Below are 27,459 nucleotides of genomic sequence, written 5' to 3'. Positions count from 1 at the left end.
CACACAACGTCCCCTCCATTAGCCCTGGCTTCCCAAGGGCCCAGCAGTGCTATTATGTCTGGGAGTAAACCAGCCCAGTGTTCTAGCAACACAGTGGCTTTCAAATCTGAGACAGAAATTTGAAATCTAAGTAAGAAATCTAAAATATCTTACACAGTATTGCTCGAATATGTTAATAGTAGTATCGACACAAGTTCACTGCTTTTGATTCATATAGACTTCATAAAACACACAAAAAGAATAGAAGCACTAAATCAATGTCCATTTCTTGATGATTTGATTTATTCATTAATACAGGTCTATGTTAATAAAGATTGACACAGGCACAGCTTAAAACAGAAAAAAGTACATAGAATATATTTGCAAGATGATGATATTGCCAATCAATAATTTTCTAGTAATCAATCACCTTATCATCTGTGCATTTTATTCAGAGTGAATCTAAATCTCTTCCCATCATGTTCTGGGTGTCAGGATTTGTTACCCGTCCCATAAATAAAACTGAATCTAGAAAAGAAAAAAATATTTTATGAATTTCTGGAAGGAAAAAAGTGAATAGTAATTAGTTTTTCTTAATAATTTAACAAATTAGTTAGACAAATAAGCAATGCCTAACAACAAAACCCTCTCCTTTGTCCAAAATAAATAATTATGTCATTATTAATTACTTTCTGGTAATTTATAAAGTAAATAAACACCCACAAAAACTTGTCATGAAAAATACATTAGTCCAGTTATTCATATAGGAAAGTAAAAATCAAGTGAGCTACAAGTGTTCTTCTAAATATAGAGACTCAGTTGGGCAAACACAGAATAATAAAATAGCGATGATGAGCATGATAGAGTTTTAAATTTAATGCATTAGCAGTCATCTTTTAATGCATGTAACATAGCCCTTAGGGTTAAAAGTACAGCTTCTCAAGATCGGCAGCTCTGAATCAAAGCTCACTGCTAAAGACAATATTTTTATATCTCCAGTGCTTTCAAAACCTCATGGAGGCGATACAGTACATATCACAAATGCAAACACCTATTTCCAGCCATTTTGCATTCACAGGTGAAAAGGAACTAAGAACTAGAGAACAAAACAGAAAGAAATGATGTGTTGAAAATCCACTCACCTTTTATTCAACCAGGGTAAGGAAAGCGGTTTGAATGAAACTATGTCATGTGCTTTAAGTTCTTTACAATCACATGGAATTAAGGTTAATTTCAAAAGTGATCAAATGAGTTCCATGAAATTTTAAAGCTGATGAAAATTATATTTTAATGTCTTTGCAATAACAGTGCTAGAGTCCTTTTTCGTAGGCTTTTGTATTGTTCAGCCTAACAAGTGACACACTCTTAGAAGAGCCAAAAGCGTAGAAATAGACGTAATCTCTAGCAGACATTTTCTTCTTTTTCTGAATAATTATAATCAATGCTAACTTCATGGAAAATTATAATCAACAGTAATTTAAAATCTCAAGATAGTTCTGGAAAAAGGAAAGAAAACTAATATTCCTATTTTTCAGATGGATAAGGATGCATAAGTAACTTCTCCCAGGATAGTTGGGATGATTCCTATTACAATAAGAATCATCAGTGACTCATATCTTTATAATTCTATGGTATCAAAATTCTTATGAGAATTATTTGTTCAGGAAGTTGTTAGAGTAACTTTTACAGAAATTCATAACTGAAGACAACAGTTGAAAATATTAAACGCTCGGAAGTATAGGATATTATACTAAAGGCACTGTCTCAGCCTTTGAGATTGGTTTCTTTGACCCAGGAGAGCCACTTTTTAAATTAAGTATCCATGCACTCACCCATCTACTGCCTACTACACTGAGAAGGTTAGTGAAATCTCTTCTGACATAATAGCAATTGATTTAGAGAAAGGAGGAAATAGAAATCATAACTGTTTTCATTTTTCTCTTCATGTTCCCTTCTTAAAGAGATACCCCATATTTAATTATCATATTTATGCACATCTATATAAGATGTAAACAACTTTTGCCTCTTAATATCAAAATATAATAGCATAACCAAAGCTAATGGCTTAAAACAAAAGATTTCTTAAGAAATATCCTGCAGTCTGTTTCTCCCTTCAATTCAAGACCTGAAAGATTTCAAACACAGTATTTTTTAATATGCATATGGTACTGTCAGTTTCAAAATCATGATTCACTACTTTCTCAGAAATGACACATTTCATGTAGCATCTTTCACAATTTTTCTCTGAAAGTCTCTAATGTTGGCCTATATCCTCAGCCCCCAAGCTCCCAGGCCCTTCATCCTAGAAGAATAAAAACCATTCTTTATCTCCCTGGAAGTTCAGCTTAGTAATAGCTTTGAAAGACTACACTAAAATATAAAACTAACCTGATAGAAAAATACAAATAAGCATGGATTTTACACAATAGAACTGTTTGACACAAAACAATTTTCAAATCTAGATAAAAATTGTTGCACTGAATCTGAAATAATTCATCTTCATACTTCTGAAACTGTCAAATGAATATATTTTATGTAGAGCATTAAGCCTCTTATTAGTCTACCATGCTAAGCAAAATCACCATCTTCATCAAACTAAATGATTTCTTGAGTTCATTTGCAAAAGAAAAATAAATAAATCTCTGAATGTGTGTTGTCTTAAGATAATAGCCCATTCTACATTTTATATGGCCACAATTTACAGCCCCCAATAAGTGGTTGAGCATTCATTTTAAATAACACTTTAAGGGAATAACCCTAGTTTAGAAAGTTACATTACAATTAAGGTCATGGAAGAGTAGAAATTGTCATTAAGATCTGGCAGTGAAGCCATATCACATATAAATAAATAAGTACTTTATTTTAGGTTTTGAATTTCACTGCCATTTAACCGATGACTATTGCATGGCCTTAGTCATCAACTTAGAAAATACAGAGTCAAGCATCGCTATTCTATATGCTGTTATTTTCTGTTTATCGATGCCCAATGTAGCTTCATTTCCTTCTTTTCTCCATATTCAGTAATTGCATACTAATTGTAAGAAATTAGAGTTATCCAAAGGTTAAGTATGTATGAATCAAATGACATACTCAGAATATCTTTAAACACTGACACATCTACTACTGGAATTGAAGTTGTGTTTACGTAATTTCAGCCAATATAAAAGTGTTCTGCTGTTCCTAAAGTATAGCTTTCAGGAGGGTCATTCAACATTAGTCTCGTGGAGTCTAAATAAAGAGACTGGCATATCCTTTTAGGGACCAATAACGTCAAAATCCATAGTTAATCTACCAGATTTAGATTTTGAAATTAATTATTTCTCCTTTCCATCTAAACCAATTTATACAGAGAAACTTTTTTTTATCATTTTCCTTTATGTATTCAGTTATTCACTCAATAATATTTATTGATTTGTTTATAGTAAACACTATGGGCTAGACACAGTTTTATAGACTTCGTACATTCTTGTATTTAATTTTATGGGATGAGCTATTATATTCACATAGGAGATAAGGAAAATATAATGTAGAAAGTGTAATTGTGTTAGAACTATTAGCTAATTGAGCTGGGACTTGAGCTCAGTTCTGACACTCAAGTCCACACTCTCAGTCTCTAGAGATACGGGTATCATGTACAAGGCACTCTGCCACATACTGGGCTGGATACACGAATAAATAAAAAATTATTTTTGCTCTCCTCTGGTTTATAACCTTCACATAGTCATTACAACTCTTAGAGTCCTGAATGTAAACTTAGAGAAACTTCTCTCACTGGATCACACTCCTGACCTCTCTTTTTCTTTTTTTTTTAAACATTTTATTTATTTATCTTAGAGGGGAAAGAAAGGAGAGAGAGAGAGAGAGAGAGAAACATCAATGTATGGTTGCCTCTCGTGCGTCCCCTGCCAGGAACCAGGAACTGGCCTGCAACCCAGGCATGTGCCCTGACTGGGAATCCAACCACGATCGGGTGGTTTGCAGGCCCACGCTCAATCCACTGAGCCACACCAGCCAGGGCATGACCTCCCTTTTTCATAAAAGAAAGTACAGAAACATCTACCCAGACAATATGCATTTTCACATGTTGGCATTGGTCAAATGCCAATTCAATCCACCACTATGACCTCTACCTTTTGTACCTAATTGCATCATCTTTCACCAAATGACCACATCAGAGATTTAGAATTATGTTAGGCCCCTCCCTCCCACTCAGAGTCTATACGTACTCACTTACTCTTTTGGAATATACCTCTGAAACTTTTCACAGCTCTACAGCTCTCAATTTGGACTCATTTTGTAGCATTGCAGACAGCTGACTGCAGAGACAAACACATCCTGTCTAGTGCCTCTCTCCCACTTAGACAAATTACATAACCTCTGTCAGAGCTTCTGTGTCTTTGTTAGTCAAATATCTAACCTGCCGAAATGATGTCAATTTAAAGATAATATTTTAAATGGTTTGCACATGTAATAGGTATGTGAGCAGCTATTATTACCACTGCCTTAGTTTAGGCCCTTGATATCTCTTAAAATAGGATGCCTAGTACGAAACAAGCACTCAACAAATATTCATTGCAAGGACAAGTGATTCAGATATGCAGATTGCAATTAGCAGCTAGGAGTCTGTTTAACCAAACAGCTTCCCTAGGGAACTCTCAAAAACGTACCTGTTGGGTTATTCTTCATAATAAAGAGAAACGGATGGTTTGCTGTAAATTGGTTTCTAGCCAGGCTCATGATCACAGGCATGTGTACTCCTATAAAATAGAGACACTGATTACAGATATTCACATTAAAATCCTGGTGAAGAAAATTTTTTTAAATTAGTAAAGAAAATATGTCCATCATGCTTTTTGTAGACAGGAAAGGTCATCTGGTTTGAGGAGTTAACATGTGGAAAAGTTATCATTTTCTAAATGCAGAGAAGTTTGGAATAAATTTGAAAACCAAAAAGCCGAAGAATAAATATTGGATCATTCATGGACTAATGCCAACTGCACATTTATGCTCAATGAAGAAGAAAGCCAGATATTAGATTCAATTTAGTGAAAGCAGTTGAAATATTTCATCTTTTAAATAGTGATTTTCTTCTCACTTTTTATTTACACCATGTGATTTATTCTTATAGTTTCAACTCTAATTTCTATGCAGATATGTTTGCACTTTATTTCTGTTCTTCAGGCTTGTGGTAATCACATCTGAGTTTAAATTCATTTTTTAACTTATCTTTCCAAAATTATTCTGTGAGTTCAGAGCTTTTAGGATTTGTGCTGTCAATGTCGGGGGGGGTGGGCGGTTATCATGAGACTAGAAGCTGAGATTTGCTGCTTTGGCAATTATTTACTATGATAATTTATGCCATGCTGCCCTGTGGTGTCATTTGTCAATATTTAGAGTGGGTAAATTTAAATGATTGAATTTTTTTCTAGATTTAATATCTCTACACTCAATTCAGATGTTTTATTTACTTATAATACAATGATTTCATACAAATTTTTAGACCCATGAAAAAAATAATTATTCAAAAATGTAACTTGTCTTCTCGGAATTGAACAACAATTGTACCAAAGGGGGGAAAAACTGTTCTTCTGCACTCTTTGTTTGGGGTGTGAAAATTAAACTGACAAAAATAGATGAACAGAAGACACCGCTTATTTTTCACCCAACAGGAGCTTCACAGAAAAGCAGTGAATTCCCAAAGAACTGATTAGGCTTGAGCACTTACATATACCATATGTACAAAGAGTGGTCAATCGTGGGGAAGTGAGTAAACCAAAGAAAAAGAGTTTGGACTTCTAGGAGTGGTACAATGGGGAAAGGTAAATATACAGGAAAATGAATGGTACATTAGGTTTATTCACAAAAGTTTGTCATGCAGACTCATTTCACTGCCAACTTCTTTCTCCTGTGATAAAGGTTCAAATGTATGCCCTGATTGAGGCAGGTAGGAGCAGGTGGAGAGCTCTTTTTGTGTCTCTTGTTTCTCAATTGCCTTCAGCTCAAAATAGCATTTCTGCCAAAAGTGACATATTTGGGGATGGCATGTTCTGATCCCTTTCACAAGAAAACATAAACTTAGTAATGTAAAATACTTAGCACTGTCCTATCTGGATTATCGGGGCTGTGTTACCCAAATTACCAATGAATACAGGCCCATGTCTGAATTAATAAGATGACTGGGAAAGCAACGTCAGTACGGCTCCCATTCTCATTGGGTGAGTACCAGAGCTCCTTGTTCTTGAGCAACCCCTGAGCACATGCCTGAAAGTTGAAATACGCTGACTATACTGCGGTGTAACAGATCACGGTCACCTCTGATCCCTTAAGGATGATACAGCCTCTTAGAGAACTTTAGACTTAAAGTGAGAGCCAGGGGACAATAGCAGAGAGAGGTCTGAACATGAAGTTAGGAAACTGATTCAGTTCAAACTCAGCTGTAAAGGAATAGTCTGACCCCAAGCAAGCCACTTCACACTGCTGGGTCTGTTTTGGGCCTGAGGTGGGTCTGAGATGATGGAATGAGAAAGTCCTGCGTGTCGCACACCCAGACGTCAAAATCCATTGGCACTACATTACAAATTAATCAAGAAATTCACGTCTATAAACTTGCAAGACTACCAATAAGACAGTTCAAATAATGCATATTATTGCATATTGGTTAGAATCTAAGTAGTCTAAAAAATTAAAGTAGACATAGGAGCGATTCATTAAAGTTGCTTTTTCATTTCTAATTAAATGTAAGGCTGTTCTCTAGTTATTATTGAAGTGTCTTATATGCAGCATGGCTACTATTCAAAATGCCATTTAATGTTCAAGGGAACACGTCACAGAGAAGTTGGCCTCAAACTGTGATGTGCACACAGGGCCCCAGGAGACCTCGTATTTCTCTGATCCAGCGGGTCCAAAGTTGGGCCTGCAGTTCCGCACGCCTAACCAGTTCCCAAGTGGTGCTCATGCAGCTGGTCTATGCCCTGCGCTTGCAGTAGCAAATACAGGCTGCCAGCCACTGCAGAGCACTGCTTCACAGCCCTGGAACCACAGCGGACATATTTAGGGAAACTTCAGAAAATGCTAGAGCCTAGATCTTATCTCCAAACAGATTTATCTCAATGATTATTTTGGGCTGTGTACCAGGCACAAGATTTTTAAAAGCTTTCCAGGTGTTTCTAATGTGCAGCTAAACTGGAGAACTATTACCATGGAGATAGTGGCAAGAATCGATGACAAAAGACTAACACGGTGTGATGGAAGAATGAAATTAACAATGACTTAACAGTGAGCATTTCTGAACAGTAATTTTTTTTTATTTAAGCTTAAAGTTTTCTCCACATCCCATCTGCTAAGTGACAGGTAATCCAATTTGCAAATAAGCGCTTATCAATAGACAGGCCCCAACCCCTAATCAAATTATTTCTCTTCTTTTTGCATTACACTATAGCTGCAAGATGCATAAGCACCTTATATAACCAATTTCTTTTTTTTTCTTCCTATAGAGGACTAGACAGCAGGCGTGAAAAGTGAGATCAGAGTACTGCAAAAAAGCAAGCACCCTAATGCTCGCTGCCCCCCAATCTTTCCCCCCTGCCGGTTGGGAATCACTCGTCCTACCAGTAGATGTTGCAGCTTCACTGCCGTCTTCATTTATCTCAAAGAAAACTTGCTGCATGACCTGGGAAACGTACACCTCTGAGGAATCTGTTGGAAAATATAAAAGTGTATTTAAGAGTTAAAATGCAGAGCCCTTACTTATTTGGTCCCAGGTTAATTACATTTTCAAATGAATGAAGAAAATGAACTAAAGAACCTCTTTCCAGGTTAGTTAATTTGAGAGAGATAAAAGGGGTTTAGGTTTAGCTTTTGTAGGGATGGTTTAGAGACAGGTACAGAGACACCAATATTAGCCCAGATACAAAAGGTAAAGACAGAAGAGTATGAGTCTCAAATCAGATCTCTCATTACGTGAACTATTTGAATTGTCAGCAGGTTTTGTCCCCTTTAGCCACTGTCTACAGAGAAGATGAGAGAGGCTTTATAGATTCGAATTAATCCCACCCTGTGCATTCAACCTCAAAGCCAACTTGCCTTTTAAATTCTGCATTCAGTTTTGATCTCAGTTTAAAACAAAACTTACTTTCCTTCAAGATTGGTGAAACAATGAAAGTCTAAAGAGCTTTTGTGGTATCAGTTATAAAATCACTTCAGAGCTAGACTTTCAAATGTCAAAGTTTTCAGTGTATGATGGCGTCATACAACGTTTTGTTCTGGTGGATACAAGCCAAGGGAGACGGCCTCTCTTCCCTCTTCAGTGGAGCAGATGTGTGTGTGTATGTGAATGCTGCCCACACAGTGGCCTGCGCGGATGGTTTCCGTGAGAAGGGGGAAGAGACACCTCACGTTCAGAAGTCATCAGCCTTCCCTGCTCTGGTAAAGTTCCACAAAGAGATAGCTAAAATGTGCTCATACACTCAGTGGGGAGGAGAGTGGAGAGGTAGATGGGCTTTGAAACTCGGGAAAAAAGGGAGAAAAAGGAGCTTCCTGCTTCTTGAGAGAGAAGCTGATGTGCTGTAGGTGGACTCCAGCCGAAGCACCACAAGTTGAAGGATTCAAAAAGAAATGCCTGAGCAAAAGAGAACCAGCTCTGCAAGCTTGCTGAAAAGTAAACGTCCTCAGGCAAGACAGAAGTCATTAAGGGACATTTGCATAAGAAACAGCCTCCCATCCCACTAAAAATAAACTCTGAATCACTTATGATGATTGTATTTGGGCTCTGATTACTTTTAGCCTCTTCTACCCGCCTATCTCCTTCATCCAGCTACAAAGTCAAGCATCAAGTCCTTAACCCTAGCTCTCCTGCTGCTTAGAACTTCTTTCTCCGATTAGCTCCCCTGTTATTCAGGATTCAGCAAAATGTCACTTCCTAATAGCAGTCCTCCCTCACCTAATTCTGACATACAAGATGGAGAAAAGTAGCCATCCGCCTCCTTGTGCAGATTAAGCAAAATACAGGAGAATGTCTTTAAGGGCAGGCAACAAGGCCCCTTCTTTCTCCAGGATCGCCAGGTACATGACAGGATTCACACAGAAAGCACACAGTAGATGGCCTAGAGGACCATCCCAAGGGCCAAGACCTAAAAGCAGGCTGAGGAGGAGTAGAGAACTTCACCCATTTTCACAATGCTACCAGACCAAGGGACTCTGGCTATGAGAATGAGCAACTTGGTCTTGTGTACTTCATCTTACCAAAGAGAGAGCCCAGTCTTGAGAAAAGAACGGGACATGGGAGGTAGTAGGCCAGAACAAGAAATCCTGACTCCATAAACTCACTCATTTAACCTTTGTTAAATGGTATCTCCATGGTAATACTTTCCTTAATTTTCTATGAAGATTCCACATATGTCTTTGTCAAATTAAAAAAACAAAAAACCTCATATAGTTGCTAGAAAATGTGCAAGTAAATATTAATGATCCATTTACCCCATTTTTAACTTAACATTTATTGAGTAACTACTATGTGCCAGATGTTGAACCAGGTGACTTACATACATCCTTTTATTTATTTCCAGCACCAGAATAATTATCTCATTTAAAAGATTTATACATTGATGCTCAGAAGGTTAAATATTGTACTAACAATGACATAAAAGGAATAACAACAGTCAAATCTTCATCTTAAATTTTTCACACTAACTCTCTGAAAATATTTCACCTAAAACTTTTGAATTGCCCTGGCTGGTGTGGCTCAGTGGGTTGAGCACCAGCTGGAATACCGAAAGGTTGCAGGTTTGATTCCTGTCAGGGCACATGCCTGGGTTGTGGGCCAGGTCACCAGAAGGGGTCGTGCAAGAAGCAAGCACTCAATGATGTTTCTCTCCCTCTCCCTCGCCCTCCTTTTCCTTCTCTCTCGAAATAAATAAATATATACATACATACAAAATTTTAAATTAAAATTAAATTAATTAAAAAAATAAAACTTCTGAACTGCATTAGTAAAAGATAATGTCTCTTTTGTGTAAATACTGCATAGCTCTAGTATCAGGCTGGGTCACAGTAGCCTTCAGTGAATGCTTATTACACAAACAAAAGGTAACAAAACAATAGCACTGAATTCACTTTTTTCCTAACCACCAGGAACAGTGCCGGCCTTGGCTGTGGTTGTTCTATTTAAGACAATAAGACAGAACTAAAATAGTTAAAACAAATCAAGTAGGTAATTCAAGAGAAAAAGAGCTGAAAATGTTGGATGTTTATTCTCTATTCAAGTCTATTCTCTTGCACAAATTATTTTATGAACCATTTTGAAAGTATTTTTCTTGACAAATCTGCCTATAAAGAGAGATTTTATACAATTCACAAATTGTTAGGAATTTGCAGAGTGAGTAACTGTCTGAAATTTCTGAAGTACAGCTAGTAAGTTTGCAAAGGCCAAAAAGAAGTTTAAGATGAAGAGGTGCTAGAAAAATGGCCTGGTTCATTCCCGTCGTCTGTGTTCCCAGGCACACTCAGCATCCTCTTGCAGTACTTAATGTTGACTGCCGCATTCCTGGTGCTGATGAAGCTGTCAAAGATATTAGATTGATCTGTCCGTGTGAGAACAAGTAGCTAAATCATGTGTGAAGGTGAAAATGAACATCTACATCACCTGCGTGCCCCACCCAAATCTTCCACCAGGAAAACGCATTCTGTTCATTTACCACCATAACTGATGAGTGAAAAAATTAATGAATACTTCTTAAAGCCCAGATATTTATATCATAATACACAAAATTTCCATGTTATACTGCAAAAGCCCATCAGATAGATAGGCTTGTATTATCAGGCCTAGTTTATAAAACAGAAGTCTGAATTTAAAAGAGGGTAAGTAACTTGGGACCAATTGGCCCTCCTTATCCATCTTTTCTCTTTAATTGTGTATTTTTGAACCAGTGGGTGCTGCCGGGAGGAGAAGAGATAAAAGACTGCCTTGAGTTTTGTTGTGCAAGTGAGCCTCCTAATGCTGCACAATTTCCCAGATTCCAGTTAGCATAAGAACACCTTCTCAGTTTTGTCATCGGTCCCAAGCTAAACCTACAGGCTGTAGCATTACAGTTTCTAGACTGTGTTCATCATCCAGCATGTTGTCAATGCCTATTTCATGGGCTCTGATATTACTGAATTAACATTTGCACATTGGTTTATAAGAGTTTTATTAGCTCTGCTTCGATGAGAGACTTAAAGTTGTAATTCCCATTGTTCAAATAAGAAAATCCAAATAGGGCCAAAACGAAAGCCCATAGGTCACTTTGCCTACATAGTTTCATTACAAGAATAGTTGGAAGGCTTACCTAACATTGGAGAATGCTTTCTGGCTTTCACTAAGGAAAAATACTTAAGTACAAAATAGAGTGCTGGTTTACGGACCGCTCAGACATTTATTCATCATCGAGTTGTATTTTCTGGGACTGAATGCTCTTTCAGTCTTAAGATCAGTCAGTTAACCTAGTTACTAAGAAAAATACATTAGCATGATACTATAAGAATTATTTATCATATTACCTGTTATTCCAGAAAGGTCACAACCACCACTAAATATTTCAGTGATGTTCAAAGAATACAAGGCTTCTTTGAAATCTAATTTTTGTTCTACTTTAAATCTGTTTAAAAAAAGAGAGAGATAAAATGTATTGAAACATTATATACATTTGCTACCAATTTTTTTTATCTATAAACTGGATGACTTGGAAGAGATTATCTTGTGAAATCTTTTGTTTTCATTGTTGCAATTACATTCCCTTACATTTCCACATACTCTATTTCTCCAGTTCCACTAAGTAGTTCTGGGTGGCTAATAACTTGATTTCCAGATAAAAGGTTGGTGGGAAGAAGGAGAGTATTCCATCTTCTGAAGTAAAAATTCCCCAACTAAACAGGGTGAGGGTTTTAAGTTTTCAATCACTTGGCTCCTTCTCTAGAAGTGTAAATGGTCCCCTCCAGCAACTATATACACTCAGTTTTTTTCATACCACCCGAGACTGTTTCTGGCAGATGTCCAAGATGCTATGAGAGCGGAACAGGAGCCGACAATCCTTGGGGGGAATTGTCGCCTACTGAAGTACAGAGAAGCATTAATAATCTATTTTCCTTCCCATCCACTGTCATAACTAATGTGACTTCCTTCAGTTTATGGGCACGCCTAGTATCTTTCCAATAGGCCCAGTAAAAGGGGAAAACCTCTGAAAAGGAGTTAAATAGCTTCCAAATGAAATAAAAGATAAAAATATCAGAGGAAAACAAAAATGTTCAGTACTTCTAGTGCGGGCAGCACTCAGGGAGGCCAAGAGAGGCCTCAACACAATCCAGGTCATTGTCACAGAACAAGAAGGAACTGAAGAGCCTGACAGACTGACTTAGCAAAGCACAGTGAATTTATTAAAGCAATAGTACTCACTCGAGAAGTGAGAGTGGGTGACTTCAAAGAAGGAACTTGCGGACGGGGGTCTAGGTGGAAGGCTTTTATTAAACATGGCCAAGGGGGTAGACAGGGTGGTCTTCTGCTTCTGACACTGGTGGGCTGTGGGGGCGACTTTCCTCACAAGTGCCCCTGTGTGCCACGGATGAGAGTAAATATTTTTGAGACATGATGTGATCTGCTTAGGCAGGAGAAGTGGCCATTTTCCCAGAGTGAAAAGGCTGTGGGCAGTGGCCAGTTTCTCTGGGGAAAAAGGCCTCAGGCCCCCTCCTCTAGGGCTTTTTAATGTGTTGTAATACACAGGAATACAGGGTGGCAAGGATCAAACAGTAGATAACATTTCAAAGAAATCTGAGGGCTTACTATGAGTCAGAATCTGTCAGGAACAGAGTTTTAGGGTTTCCTGCTTGAACCCTTAACATATGAATGAAAGCACTCTTAGCAGAGCAGATTTCACAAGTTTATCAGGAAGTCTTTGTGATGCCAGATTTTTCCCCAGGACATGCTCTAGCAAGGCAAGGAGCTGCACCTCTCCCCAACAGGTATTCAGGCTTAAGGGGATTAGATCCAGGAAGCAGTTCTCCCAAAGAACATGGGGACTGGGCTATGTCAAAGCTGGGGGTGGGGGTTGGGGTGGGGGTGGGGGGGTGAGAGTCCATTGCTCTTTGTTGCAGCCCCCTGAGTTCTTCCATGAAGGCCTCCCAAGTGATCGAGTCTGGCTTAGGTTGCCGTCCGCTGTGAGGGGTCTTACCCGTCATTGATTTCCCACCATGCTTTGGGAGCAGGGAGAGGAAACTGAGGCAGTGTTTGCTACTAGAGACAAGCTTTGTCTTCTGTGGCTCACATTCTATAGGTCATCCCTCGCCCTTAGCCACAAGGGGTCGAGACACAATTCCTAGAACCAGGCAGAGTGGTCTACAACAGTGGGCTCAACTTTGTCTCTCCTCTACAGTTGTTGATATTTTTTGGTCCTCCAAATTATGGGAAATTGGGGAAGGGGAAGTGGGGGAACAGGTGGTCAGTGGAGGTTGGCTCTCTGATGTCCCAGCAAGGACAGAGAAGGAAAGGAGAGGGAAGGGGTTGAGACTGAGGCATTTGTTTCCTGTTCTAACTTTCCTGCCTCACTTCCAAAGCAGGGCCTGTACAAATCAGGACTCCAGATTCAGCTCACCTCTCCAGACTAATATGAACAGGGACCTTACACAGGGAATCTCAAAGATTCCCCTAGGCACTGACTGAGCCTTGATTCCAAGTCAACAGCAATCACTGAAGCTTACTTTTTTCTATTTCAGTAATTAGTAATAATAATAATAATAATAAAGGCTAATCCTCACTGACTTTACAGATGTTTAAGGCATCATCTGCATTTGAAAACCATGTTGGAAACTTTGTTTATGAAAGAAAAGAGTGTAAAATCCTCAAGCAGGGGGCTATGTATATTCCTAGTCAGCCAAATTCCCAGGCAACTCCTGCCCTCTTGCTCTGCCTGTGCCTCGATGGGCACTTGCCTCTGTGTTCTCAGGTTTGGATGCACACACAGCTGCTCCAGCACCAGACCCTGGCTTAGCTAATGGGTAAGCCCACATCTAGGGCTAGAAATTAGCTTGGGCAATGGGTGTCATTAGATCACGGTTTTAATTGTCAAATACTAAACAAACAGCTTCTTTAATTTTTCAAAACAGTAAAAAAAGCCACGGCAGAAATGTACTGGGTTTAAATTATTTCAGGTAGAATGTTATGCACTTTTGGAAGATGTTAACGCATTCAAAACCCCAGTTAACTGGGAATGGGTACAACAAGAACATTCAAATCTACTGATAATAAAAATAACTTGCTTTATGCCAACTGTTTTCAACTTCCTGCTAAGAAAGATATTGGTGTTGAGGGTTTGTTCGTTTGCTTTTTTATTACCACCCTTTATTTTTAAACTCAATGAACTATGGCCTTCTAAAAAGTGGAAAATAAATGTCCCACTGATAAACTATTTTAAGGATAATAGCAAGAATACTCTAAGACTTATTACAACTTTTAATAATGCCTAATTGTTACCTGAGTCATTTAAGTAACAGTCCTGCACATAATACAGTCCAGTGAAACCTACAGCAACAGAATTCATTTAATGCAACTAAACAAGGTGAAAATTTAATAAAAATATAATCTACAATCGCTTTCTAATTATCCATAATTATTGGAGCCATGAATAACCATGTGTGAAGTAGCACTACCATATGGTAGGCACTTAATATAGATTATAGTTTTTAATCCTCACAAAACTCCAAGATATTAACATTGTTATTTCCTATTGGTATTCTTATTAACATGTAAAAAAAGTGGAGGTCTCAGGAGATTGATTTTCAGGTTAAAGGTCAAGATAGTAGACAGAGGTAGAATTCAAACCTAGGCCCATTCCAAGTCAAAGCTAATGCGCTAACTCCCATGGCCTTCCAATAAAAATATAACTCAAAATCACAAATATATACATATATAGTATGAATTATACACCTCTTTCAAATTTTGTCTTGATATTTATTCTAGATTTTGTTCACTTCTTTTTTCCTTGGCCTTCCTCTAAAATGGTCAAAGGAATATAGCAAAGTAAAAGAATGAGCAAAAGACTGGATAGACAATTAACAACTAACTAATCATGAAATTAATGTTTTAACATATATAAATATTATCTATTTTCTTGCAAGACAGAAATTGACTGCCAAATGTGACCATTGTGTTTAAAGGGGTCTTACGCACGTAAGAAAAATGAAACAAAGCAATTCAGAATTTCTGTTTTGAGATGAGTGTTTTGAGACATCTTTTCCTTTTTCTTTACAACAAAGACTCTGGTTTGATTGGAAAAAAAAAGTTTTGGTTGGGTCCCTTTGCCTTCCCCATCTTTATTGTTTGGAATCCCAGCTTTGATACACTAGACTTGAATAATCCTTGGAATGTTCAGCCCTAGAACCAACCAAACCAAATGTTGAAGTTGCATGCAAAGATAAAAATTTAACATAACCCTTGACAATGGTGAACCTGGACTATTATGTTAATGAATAGTAGTTTCTGGTCACTTTCTAACCAATTACCTCAAAATGTGTGTGTGTGTGTGTGTGTGTGTGTGTGTGTGTGTGACTCTGTTAGCATCGGGGTTAAACTAAAAAGGATTTATGTTATTAAATGCATATAAATGATACCTGCACAATGTTTAATGTGAATTTGGGATTCGAATTTGTATAGGGTCCAATAGGTTAAAGCAAAAGAATATTTTGCAATTACTGTTGCAGCTGGTCATGACATATCTATTCTCATATCCAGCCTCATTTTCCCTGAGTTCACCTTCTTTCACCTACACACCATTCACATTCATCCCCTTAGAGATTCACAGCTGGCCAAGCCTGGGATTGATTTCTAGCTCAGCAAGAATAGGATACTTCATGTCCTACAGCAGGAATTATCTTTTTTCAAAAGTCTCCTTGCACTGCTGCTCCACATCTTTCATCTTGCTGCTCATTCTCCCTCTGACCATTTGCTCTGTTCTCTGCTCTCCCTCTTGCTCGCCTCACACTGCACTGTTTTCTGACTCTTGCAATTTTGGTTCTACCATTTGTTAGCTATGTACCCACAGGCAAGGTATTTACTTGTCTTCACTTTATTTGTAAAGATGGATATCAAAATAGATCTTTACCAAATTTATTATGGGGAATGAATGAGATACAGTGAAAAGGAGAAGATTTGAGACTTCCGATCAAGGTGGTCGCATAGGCACACATGGCTTACCTCTTTGTACAACCACATAAAAATTACAACTAAAATATAGAATACCCATTGCTCAGAACCATCAAAAATACAGTTGAATGGAAGTCTGATGACTATTGTATTAAAGAAACCACATCCATCAAGGTTGGTAGGTGGCATCACCTACCAATAAGTCAAGTAGAAACTCATAACAATTTCACTCATACCTAGTTAATCACACACTCCAAAGTCTGTCTACGCCACCAGTTCCTTTAGACCACAGGTGGCAGACACAAGGCCTGTGGGCCAACCTTGTTTTATCCAGCCTGGCACTTTGTTTCTACCCAGTGGCAGCCCTAAAATTACATTGAGCCCTTTGAAGGCAAACGCGAGGTTAATGTGGCTCTTGGTTAAAATGAATTTGACACCCCTGCATTAGACAATTATTACCCAGTGCCAAATCATTGCAGTGGTTTTAACTGACCTTTTGAGCTTTAGTTTTTCCCTCTTTACCACATCCTAAATACAACTACTATTTAGATTAAAGTAACACATTTTCATTGAACAGCTACTATTTTGCAAATGCCTGCTTTGTGCTGGGGTCATAGAAAGGAAATATGCATAGCTCCTTTCCTCAAGAAGTTTACAGTCTAAACAAAGACAAGTAATTTTAATATAACTACTAGGGAGAAATAAACAAAAGGTATAAGGAGAACTTTTTCCATCAAGGAGAAAGGAAGATGTGGGATCTTGCATAAAAAGATAAAAAAACCTCTCTAAAATTCAAACCTTGTTTTATGGACCAATAGAAGTTATTCAGAAAAATGGTGGTGGGGGTAGAAGAGAGTTGGGAAAGAGTTTAGACAAGTTGTTCAGCATCAAATATTAATATATTATAAAACACTGCTTTAATCATTCCACTATCCTGCTTGGAAATTTTTAGTAACTCCCTATTGCATGCAGGACTAATCCATCTTGATTTTTTTGAAGCCCAGTTCAACTACTTCCTCTTTGATGAATGTTTTGTTTACAGTTCTAGTTCTGATGCTTCTCGTCCCCACTTCTCTCTCTTTTTTTCATATACCTTCTAGTACCAAATGGTTACACCATTTTTTGGTACTTACTGTGCATTGCTGCATAATGTTAGTAAAGTTCTTTTTTATTGATATTAAAGAGAGAGGAAGGAGGAGAGAGAGAGAGAAAGAGCAAGAGAAAGAAATAGACATCAATTTATTGTTCTAGTTATGTATGCATTCATTGGTTTCTTCTTGTGCGTCATTCACTGGTTTCCTCTTGTGCATCCTCTGACCAGAGATTGAACCCACAACCTTGAAGTATCAGGATGGTGCTCTAACCAACTGAACTGCTGGGCCAGGGCCTAGTAAATTTCTTCTGCAAATCCTATAACACTCCATCTAAGTGGTAATTGTCTTATTGATAGGCAACATGTATACAAGTTTGCACCTGTCCTAGTTCCTTGTTTTGAGGGCTGTCTGTCCAATTAATCTGTGTTTCTGAACAGGAGATACATTTTCTAATGAGTAGCAAACTAGTGACTGTAAGTCTGTAAGCCAATAGACATAAGAGCTTATCCTGTCTCTCAACACCTGGTTGAATGTCTAAGTGAATCCCCGTGGAGATTCCTAAAATGTCGAAGGCAAAATCCTATGATTCCTATTGTCAGTGGAGTTTGGCACTTTCACATCATTCTCTGGGTGTTTGCTATCCAGGCTGATGAAGCTGGGCATACCTTCAGTACAGTCATTGTTATCCCCATTTTATACTAATAAAACCACTCAAGACAGTCAAGTGACTCTCCTGAGACCTTACTGTTAGTCTATGGCAAGAAGACTTTTTGAACTCAGTTGGGGGAAGGGTTGGCCCCAAACAGTTGTCTTTCCAAAGGGGGGGGAGGGGAATGAAAAAGAGAGAGAGAAAGAAGTAAATTTGAAAAAGTTAATTTCAAAAGTTATTTCTACTATTAAAAAGTAAACTATAGGGCACATACATGATTAAATCCCCCATGGTTGGCACACACGCAGAAGTAGCTTTAAAAAAGTACTCTTTGAAAGCTTGAATAATCTCCAGGTAGAGATTATACAGGTGATGGGGGAAGACAGGTTGGAGAGAGAAAGTCAGATTTTAGAGACATGAATAATAAAGGACAAACTTTAAGAGAAGAGTAAAAAGAAAAAATTTTGAAGATAAAACTCTGGTGAACATTATTAGAAAAGCAAAATTAAAAAAGGCAAGCCAGGGAGCCAGAAAGTTTTACAGAAATTCTGCCACAGGGATTAAGAAAGATTTTCAAGAAAAATAGGATGGTTAATAATATTTGGATCAAGACCCCAGACTTACAATGAGAAAATCATAGGCTAGCTGTACAGGACACCAAAGAAGGGAGAAAAAAGATGACCAGCAAAAACATACATATTTTGAAGTGAAGGGTGGAGAGGTGAGTTTGCTTGACAACATTTTCTTTAAGGAACAAGAAGTTGAGATCCATGTTTCTTGTGAGAGAAAGCAACACAGAGTAGTGCATGGAGAATAGAGGTGAAGTTTTGGTGTGGGTGTGGGTTAGAAAAGAAGGTGATTTGAAGACAAACGTGGGAACCCAAGCTCCAGCTTTGGTGAGACCAGAAGTGACTGCTTTCTGGGTTTTGCTGAAGAAAATCAGTAGTTGAGGAGCTAGAGGGGTCTTATGAGTGGGGTTGAGGGTGGTTGGGAGAGATTAGGGGAAAGGACAAGGTGAAAAAAACAGTAAAAAAATTTGGTGAGAGGGGGGTTGAAAGGACTGACTGCATCTTGGCTAAGTGGAAAAGAAGGAAATGTCAAGAGGCTCAAGAGGGCAAGGATTCAGGAAGAGAGGCACGCAGATCACGCAGGCCTTGATGAGTTTGAAGAAAACATTGGCAATACAAAGACAGAATACAATCTATTAGACATCTTTAAAAATTCACATAGAGTGTGAATTGAGCTATTTGGGCACATCTTACTCTGAAATTTTTCCTGTCATCTAGCAGCATAATATCACAAAATCAGTGTTTAAAATGACTGAGTCGTGCCTTCACAGTTCCCATTTGGTACTGACTACGTAAAGCCAGTCCTGGGAGTCCACATCAAATGCAGTGACTGTTAGACCATTGTCTGTCAAAGGTGATTTCACCTGTCTTTTCATTGTGTGGGATCCTAAGTAGTTGGGGGTTTTATTCCCCTTAAACCTAATAGAAAATAAATATTCTAAATTTTAATCAAGGAAAAATAACCTTGTACGATAAAAAGAGTGATAATTTCTTTTAACTCTAGCATTCTAGTTTGCAGGGTTACATTTCCTCATCGTTATGACAGAATACCCGGCACTTCAACTCAGGCCTCCTCATTAGCAAAGCGAGGCTGACGACGTTCGGACCTGCTTTTTGGTCCGTACCATGGAGTAATACTTCCAAATGTATTTTCCTCTTCATTTTTGTCTATAGCCTTTCAATCATGCGTTATCATTCAGCTGACTATGCAAATCCCTCCATAAGTGAAAATGTAAGAACCAGAATAATCAAACGACATTACCAACCTAGGGAGGCTTATTTCCACTTCCTCTTCTTGCATCTCAGAGAACCATTTCAAGATTTGATGAGCGGTAATTCGTTTTTCCAGTTTTTCTATGTTCACCTCTTCTGCAGGAAGTATAATGAGTAAACTAAACTCGTCACCTTTGTAAGGTAATTCCAAAACCTGGTAGTTCATGGAGGATTCAGAAAAATAACCTGGAAAAGAGGAAACAAAATACTGAATACACCTGGCAATTCCCCAAGTCATGCTTTAGAGTGCGCTTTCTCATATTACCGTATTTTCTTCTCAAAAGAGCCTTCATCATTGGAACCTGGACTGCTGCGCCATCTTTCTTAGTGAAATTCATCAGCTGTGTGTCCTCTTTTCTGAATTTTTGTTTCCAATCCCCCTTGAAATAAATAGCATTCACCAGGACAAGCCGAGTCAGAGGGCCAAATTCTTTCCCTGAAAACATGTCTTTAATTTTTCCTGTGAAGGGGATAGAAGAGGAGGCAGGAAGAAATATGCGTTAGCTCAGTGGAAACACTTCAATAGAATTTTTAAAAAATTTCTTTTTGCAGATCACTTATAAACAGAGTGTTTCATCACCTACACATACCAATTTTGAGGGTAAAGGGCAGCACTATTAAATATTTTACTTAGAAAGAGATACAAACAGGATTTACCTAGGAAACAGCAGAGACAAGATGTCATAAGCAAATTTGAACTGACCTAGGAATGAACTCTCTTTAGTAAGACTATTTTCTATAAATTGTTCTTCAGACAGAAAAAAAAGTTTCTTCCTGTGCATTTATTGGCATTTTTCGAATGTTATTTCAAGGTGCTCCCGTAGGTCAATCAGAATGAATAAATTAATGGGACACTCAGTCTTCTACTCGCAGCTGCAGCTGCTGACCATTGGAAGAGAGAGATGGAGCTGCTAGTAGGACTCTTCTTCCAAGAGTACAGTCTCCCAGATCAATGTCCAATGAATATTTCAAAGTTAGGAGGCAAAGGCATGAATGGGTGCCATGGAGCTGCTGAGGGATGTTCTCATTTTGGATACTATTAATCCGACTTCCCTATGAACACAACTCACAACACCCACTTCATGTTTTTAACTGACAGTTTCCTGTATGAGGCTTCCCATAAAGAATATAGCAGCATCTTACACCACCACCATTTTTTTGTAGTAAAATCAATAAGCAAATAAACAGACCACTGTTTATTGGGGACCAGACACATGCTTGTCACTTCACATACATCATTGTTACACTTTTTTAAAATCCTGAAATTTAATAATATCCTCATTTTAATTGAGGCATAGCTTAGACTATGTTAAAATCTGAATTCATCTGTATGACTTTAAGCTTGTGTTCTTCCTGCTATGTCATTCTATAGTCCTTTTGGGATTTTTGCTAGCTTGTACTGAATTTCAAGTTAAGATTACCATGTTTATAATAGCATGTTATCAACATTTATTATTAAACATTAACACGTCCAACTAAGATGTGATAATTATTTACAGTATTTGTGGGGGAAAAACCATTTGGGACTGACTGATCTCATTTTTATCTGGCCAAAGATATTATTCCTACTGCCATATTTTAAAAATCTATACAATAACAAAAATTACTAATAAAATTCTTCCAGTAAGAATTCCACAAATAGGTGTTTCTCAAAAAAGAAAAAGAACTTGTGTTCTTTTCAAAGCAGTTCACAGTTTCTCTCAGTTTTGTTTTAGTTTAAATTCAAATAGCAGGGAAGAGAAATAAGAGATTTATCACTATAAGCCAGTTTGGTAGGGAAAGGTTTAACCATTCTTTATGATATTAAAAACTATGAATACCATGTCAAATAATGATTTTATGAAAATGGGAAACTTTACCATCTGTTTTGCTTTCTACCCAGGCACTTATTGTCTCTGCACAAGCTTTCGCATCCTGGAAATTCACCACTTTTATGGCACTCTGAAAAAATTTCTTGTTGCCATGGAGATACTGTTCTTTCACAGTGAATCCTTCTTGAAGGTAGAGGGCATTGGCAAGATTAAATGTAAATTCTTGTTTTTTCTCTGAGACGGCAGAGAAAAATGACTTCAGCATAGAAAATTCTTCTCCTAAAAAATAATTATAATATATACTGACATATTGAAAACATAAAAACAATAGCTTTCGGCTTTCCTTCTAAACAATCTAATTCTTATCATGGCTATTTGCACCCCGAGGTGTAGTTAATAATCCCTTCTAATTTAGTATAAATATTTAAGCATTTATCTCCCATAGAATATTTATTTCCTAAAGAAATCAGCTCTTATATAGGAACAAAAGTATCCATATAAACTTGAAATGTGTCAATAACAAACTAAACAGTGTGAGGGAAACTCCCTCTTAACAGTCAAATTTAGCTAATGCTAGTTGTTGGAAATTTATCATTAGAATGTTGTTCTTTGCATAACATGCAGTATTTATACAAGGGTAATGGTAATATGGATGCAGGTGGGACCTGTGACAGTGACTGGTAATTCTTTTCAACATTACTTTTATTTCCGTTTAAGAAAGAATTACTGTCTTATGAGCAACTGCACCTGTCCAAAATTTGAAGTTTACAAGGCAATCCCCATAATCATTTCTAGAGATGCATAAGAATTAGAATTGCCTATTTCTTCAGGTTTGTGAATCTACATACTTTGGTTGTCTACATGAACAATAAAAATCTTTAATCATCCCACTATAGCCACTAGCTATAGCCACTAACTATAGCTATTAGCCAGATGAGTCCATCAGAGTCAGCTAAGAACTGCTATTGGCCTATTACATTTGTTTATCACTGGATCATTCTGAACACAGTGTTGTCAGAAAGAGATATGTGCCTATGAGAGAATTCTATGATCTTTCTCAGTGGCTTCCTATTACTCACCAAATGGCACCAATGTTTTTCATCCCTTTTGGCTTCATCCTGGAACTCAATCATTTAGTCTGGGAACTACATTTCACATCAAAAGTTTATTCAGGGCCTTCATCATATTTGCAGTTAAATAGTGAAAATACCACTTTTATAACTTTAAAGGTGATTAAATGCAATAAATTTCTATTGAAGAAACATAAATGGCTTATCATTGTAAGATGCCCATTACATAAAGGTATTTAAAATATTACTGAGATAAATTAAATTCTCAGTATCTACCGAATATAAGCATGTGTGCATGTTTGTGTGTGTATGTTAACAGTTTACCAGCCCAAACAGTGTCTTTGTGCAAACAAGAACACATACGTTCGATGGGGTGCTGTAACCTCATGGCCTCACATCTTGTCCAGCCGAGGAGAAGCTACATTTCGGTCCCTAATTCCCCCTTTGTCCTGGCACTCTTATGTAGGTACAGCCTACACAATCACACAGGAGGCTCTGGGAAGTATGGTATATTGCACACTATAAGTCCCCATATATGGAACATAGACACAGACCGAAAAGATGTTAGATATGGAAATTCATCTGAAGCATTTGGGTAATTCTTCACAATCCTATAAATCCTTACATAAGGAAGGGGCGAAAGTTAATCTGTTTTACTTGTTTATGGGGTGATTTCAGATGCAATCGTTTCCTGCAGTTTGAGGCAAAGAAAGATGTCTCAAGAGCTGGGAGGCTACAAAGAAGACTTCTTGGGGAAGACAGTGAGCTTCTCTAAAAGAATTAATTAAGGTCAGAAGTAAAGTGGCAAAATGTGAAACCAGTTTGCAGGAACTTGTAACTCATGAACATCCTTAAAGGAAAGGAGACAAAAAGGAGAGCGGGAGAAAAAAATAGCTCGAACTCATTTATCAAAGCAAATAGATTTGTGTCATGTACTTAAAGGTCTAAGACTGTGTGACAGACAATCAGCTGCCCTTTGATAGATCGCTGGACTCAGAAGTCAATAAAAAAATGTCAGCAAGTTGTACAGATCTGGAGGAAAATGTAAAGCTATCATCAGGCTTACAAAGCTGATTTAATTTATAGATGAACAACTTCTCTTAGCATAGATAAAAAACAATACCAACACACGGCTTATAAAAAGCTATGAAAATAACTTTATTTAATTTCCTAAAATACAGCTAGGAAAAACCTACTGGTCATGAGGTGAATATGACCTTTGGTTCAATTGTACCAAACCTCCACAAAATGTTCTGAAGTCTAGTATGTGTTTACTTCTCTTGCTGAATGCCCAAAAGCCAATTGTGAATGCATTGTGAGAGACTCAATGATGAAAACAAAGATGGTCATAAGATTAGAGATTATTTTTGCCAAATGGTCTATATAAATCATCTCATCCAAACTCATCTTTTTATAGTGCAGAATCTAAACTCCAGAAAGATACATGCAGTAACCTGAAAGATGACAAATCACAAGGTCATTTGATTGCAGAGCTGAGTCAAGAATTTGTGCCCAGCTCTCCATAACGCCCTTAGAGTGAAGAAGCACCTTCATGTGAATTTTTTATTAGTAAGCAAAATTATTAGAAGAAAAGAAAAATGGAGCATTATCAGAGGTTCAGTACACTGGAAAAGGCAAATTGTGAACAGATGTTTTGGCACTGGGGGAAAAAGGAGAACCGAGCCCCAGAGCCCCAGTGGGGCAGGGTGCCAGGAGTCACGTGCTCATCTCTAGAATAAGCCTGATGTTCATGTGAAACTGATTCGGTGCAGAAAAAGTAAACCCTCGACTGATTCAGCAGAGTGCACCTTTCGATGATCATCAGGAACCGAAGGCAGGGCTAGGACTAAGATGAGTCAGTGAAGACACTTATCTTGGGAGTAAAATTTAAGGAGATGGCAATGAATTCAGTAATCAAATCAAATAACCTTTTACTGCAGCATATTTTTAAAAAATCAGTATTCATTTCAATACATTTTAATGAACAAAACATACAAATTTTAAAGAAAGACAGGATCATGAGTACTGATGCTTCTTTCTGTCCTGGGTCCCAGTCTGGCTCTCCCAGTCACTGCCTTCCTGTCTGTCACAGTCTCCTCCCACCCTTAGTGCCCCACACTCTTCTCGCTCCAGACATCCTGGGCATTTATCCTTCTTCTAGTCTCCCCTTCTTAATTCTGTCTCTTTTTTCCTTATTCTTGCATTTCCTCTCTTTTGTATTTTTCAAATCTTCTCCCTTTTCCATGTTCTGTTCTTTTCTTTTCGTAGTTTTCCTTTATCTGTGCCCCCATCTCCCTTCAGAGAGCATACTAGAGAGCAGATTTGGTATATCTAGTCGTATGTGCTGAAATGTTTGTGTTTAATTGTCTGTATATATTCTTCCAAGGAAAAGATAAAGATTTTCATTATTGTTCACTGAATTTTCATTATTCATCACTGAATCACTTTTGGAATTAGTTCTAGGAAAGTCACTTAACGTTTCTTTGCTTTGGTGACCTCGTCTGTCCATCAGTGACATGTGTACCTCACAGAGTAATTCAGAAAATTAAATGAGATCATGTATATCAAGCATATGAAACAGTTACTGCTAATATATGCCTGTATCTATACATATTTGATACTATCATCATTATTACTATGATTATTATTACATTCACAGTCCGGAGTTGTTAAGACATCTGTGTTTCTCTGTAAGATTTAATTCATTTAAAGTAATTTAGATTTTAGAGGCTCTAATTTGCTAGTTTATCATGGAATCAACTTTACGTATTTTCATAAATGTACTATTACTGTTCAAACTGCACCATGTGATTTAAATGTTTCTGGGACTTTGCAGTGGGATTTGCTGAAATTAATATAGACAAGACTGACTCTGGAACATAGTGGCTTCCTCTTCCATTATTCACACAGGAAAATGTTTGCAATTAACTTCACTCTCATCAACTTTTTTTAACATAAAATTGCTTTGTTTAAAATGATGCAAATAAAACCTTGTAAAGGAGAAAAACACATTTCTAAATATAACTATGCTGTGCTAAGACAAATATATTGAAATTAGTTATAGTAAATAAATTCCCAAATCAGAAACCTGGATTTTCTTTTAATGTTCAGGACTTGTGATCTGACACATATGTAAAAGTTTAAAATTTGAGTTATTGTGGAAATTGATAGTATAGGAGAGCCAGAAAAATGGGCAGTGGCCCCTTCAAATGGGATGCCAGGAGAATCCAAAACAACCACCACTCACGTGTAAAAAGGCCTCTGAAATGTTCATTTTTCCAAATTTTCTTTAAAGGCTAATAACCAAATAAGCTTTTAAAATGTATATGTTAATGCTCCATTGTCTCATTTAAGTGAAAAGCTTTAATTTTACTTAGAAAGCTAGTTTTTAAAAGCTAATGGATTCAACACAAAGATTTCTGGGTGAGGGTGCTCAGGAGAATATTTTTATTTTTATTTTTTTTTAAGATTTTATTTATTTATTTATATTTAGAGGGGAAGGAGAGAGGGAGAGAAACATCAATGTATGGTTGCCTTTCGTGCGTCCCCTGCTGGTAGTTGGCCTGCAAGGAACCAGCCTGCAACCCAGGCATGTGCCCTGACTGGGAATCGAACCGCCATCCTCTGGTTCGCAGGCCCGCGCTCAGTCCACTGAGCTACACCAGCCAGGGCAGGAGAATATTTTTATAAAAGAAGTATTGGAAATGATCTAAGGAGGAAGAGCTAAGTAAGTAGCGCTGTTTCTCTAAGAGTCAATAAAAGGCAACAATTAATATTTATATTCTGAAAGCAGTTGCATGCTATGAGAAAATGATCACAACACAGCAAGGGATAGTGGAAGAAATGTGTATAAAAGCATATATGAGTATATATATGCATATGCACAAACATACATATACACAACGCTTAATCTCAATTAATAAAAAAATCTGAAACAGATCAGAATAAGATATACAGATACACTCATAATTTCATATCTGTATAGAATTAATTTCCTAATAAATTATTTTGGTAACACTTTAATTAGGAAATAATTATAAATGAATGGGTATCATTTGTATTACAATTCTCTAATCAATTATAATTTTATACTTTTTGGTAATTTTTTTATTGATTAAAGTCCTGTGACCCTGAATTTATCTCTAATATTTTAAAAATAAACTTGGTCAGATAGCATCCAGTACACATAATCATGTATAAAACTCTTACCAGTTGAGGTTTCCTGGAATTTTAATGTTTGTCTTATCTGCTGCTGTGCTTTTCCTTTTGCTCCCAGTTGTACCATTCCAAGAGCCAACACCATTCCAAGCGGAGAAAATATAATGTTGTTCTCATGAGATGAACAAATAGCTCGATAGAGATCCACTGCGAATTCAGTATTTCTTTGAGCCATGTGTCGTGAGGCTTGACTTCCAGAGAAAGTCAACAGAAGACTCCACAACGAGACCTTAAACATTTTGACCTCTGCAGTAATTCAAAGTTTGTCATTCAATACTCAAAAGAAAACTTTCTACCTGTTAGAATTTTCTGTCTTCTTAGGACAAATTACCACAAAAAATATCCTAATGTCAGTGTTCAGACTAAGCATCATCTATTAAGAGAAATAGGCCATGTGTTCATGGTAGTTTTTTATATTCCTTAAAAAACTAGTTCAAAATATATAGTAGTTTCTTAAAAATTAAAAGAGAAATTATAATTCTGGGCCATTATTAATAGTAATACTGTCACTAAATGGCTATACGATACATTTTTCTGTCTTTTCCCATGGCTTTAAATGGAATATCTGAAACTCTGATATCAGTGGAATTCTCTCTCCAGACTACTCTCAAATGGTTTACAGATCAAAAAAATAC

The 27,459-nt window shown here is 37.3% G+C and overlaps 1 protein-coding gene across 1 annotated transcript; it reads right to left on the bottom strand.

Annotated features, from left to right (window-relative positions):
• Window positions 1-300: 300 nt before the first annotated feature.
• On the bottom strand, window positions 301-27,070 carry SERPINI2 (serpin family I member 2). The gene is made up of 8 exons (XM_037046602.1): window positions 26,816-27,070; window positions 21,585-21,815; window positions 19,991-20,185; window positions 19,719-19,911; window positions 11,512-11,609; window positions 7,588-7,674; window positions 4,647-4,736; window positions 301-507 (listed from the first exon to the last, which is right to left on the bottom strand). Exons 1-8 carry the CDS (start codon window positions 27,060-27,062, stop codon window positions 431-433), a joined length of 1,218 nt encoding a protein of 405 aa, XP_036902497.1. The 5' UTR covers window positions 27,063-27,070; the 3' UTR covers window positions 301-430.
• Window positions 27,071-27,459: the final 389 nt, after the last annotated feature.

Source organism: Sturnira hondurensis, unplaced genomic scaffold (genome assembly GCF_014824575.4).
Source record: "Sturnira hondurensis isolate 20B ecotype Veracruz unplaced genomic scaffold, ASM1482457v3 Scaffold0005279, whole genome shotgun sequence".
Lineage (NCBI taxonomy): Eukaryota > Metazoa > Chordata > Mammalia > Chiroptera > Phyllostomidae > Sturnira > Sturnira hondurensis.
The sequence above is the reverse complement of the archived record's forward strand: the minus strand, read 5'-3'. Positions and strand labels throughout refer to the sequence as shown.

Excerpts from the sequence above, each read along its gene's own strand:
- SERPINI2 (XM_037046602.1), bottom strand. The coding sequence starts at position 27,062 with ATGTTTAAGGTCTCGTTGTGGAGTCTTCTGTTGACTTTCTCTGGAAGT. Across the intron at positions 7,675-11,511 it reads TGACCTTTCTGGAATAACAG|ATTCCTCAGAGGTGTACGTT; the intron begins GTAATATGATAA and ends ATTTTCCAACAG. Across the intron at positions 4,737-7,587 it reads TGAAGCTGCAACATCTACTG|GAGTACACATGCCTGTGATC; the intron begins GTAGGACGAGTG and ends TCTATTTTATAG.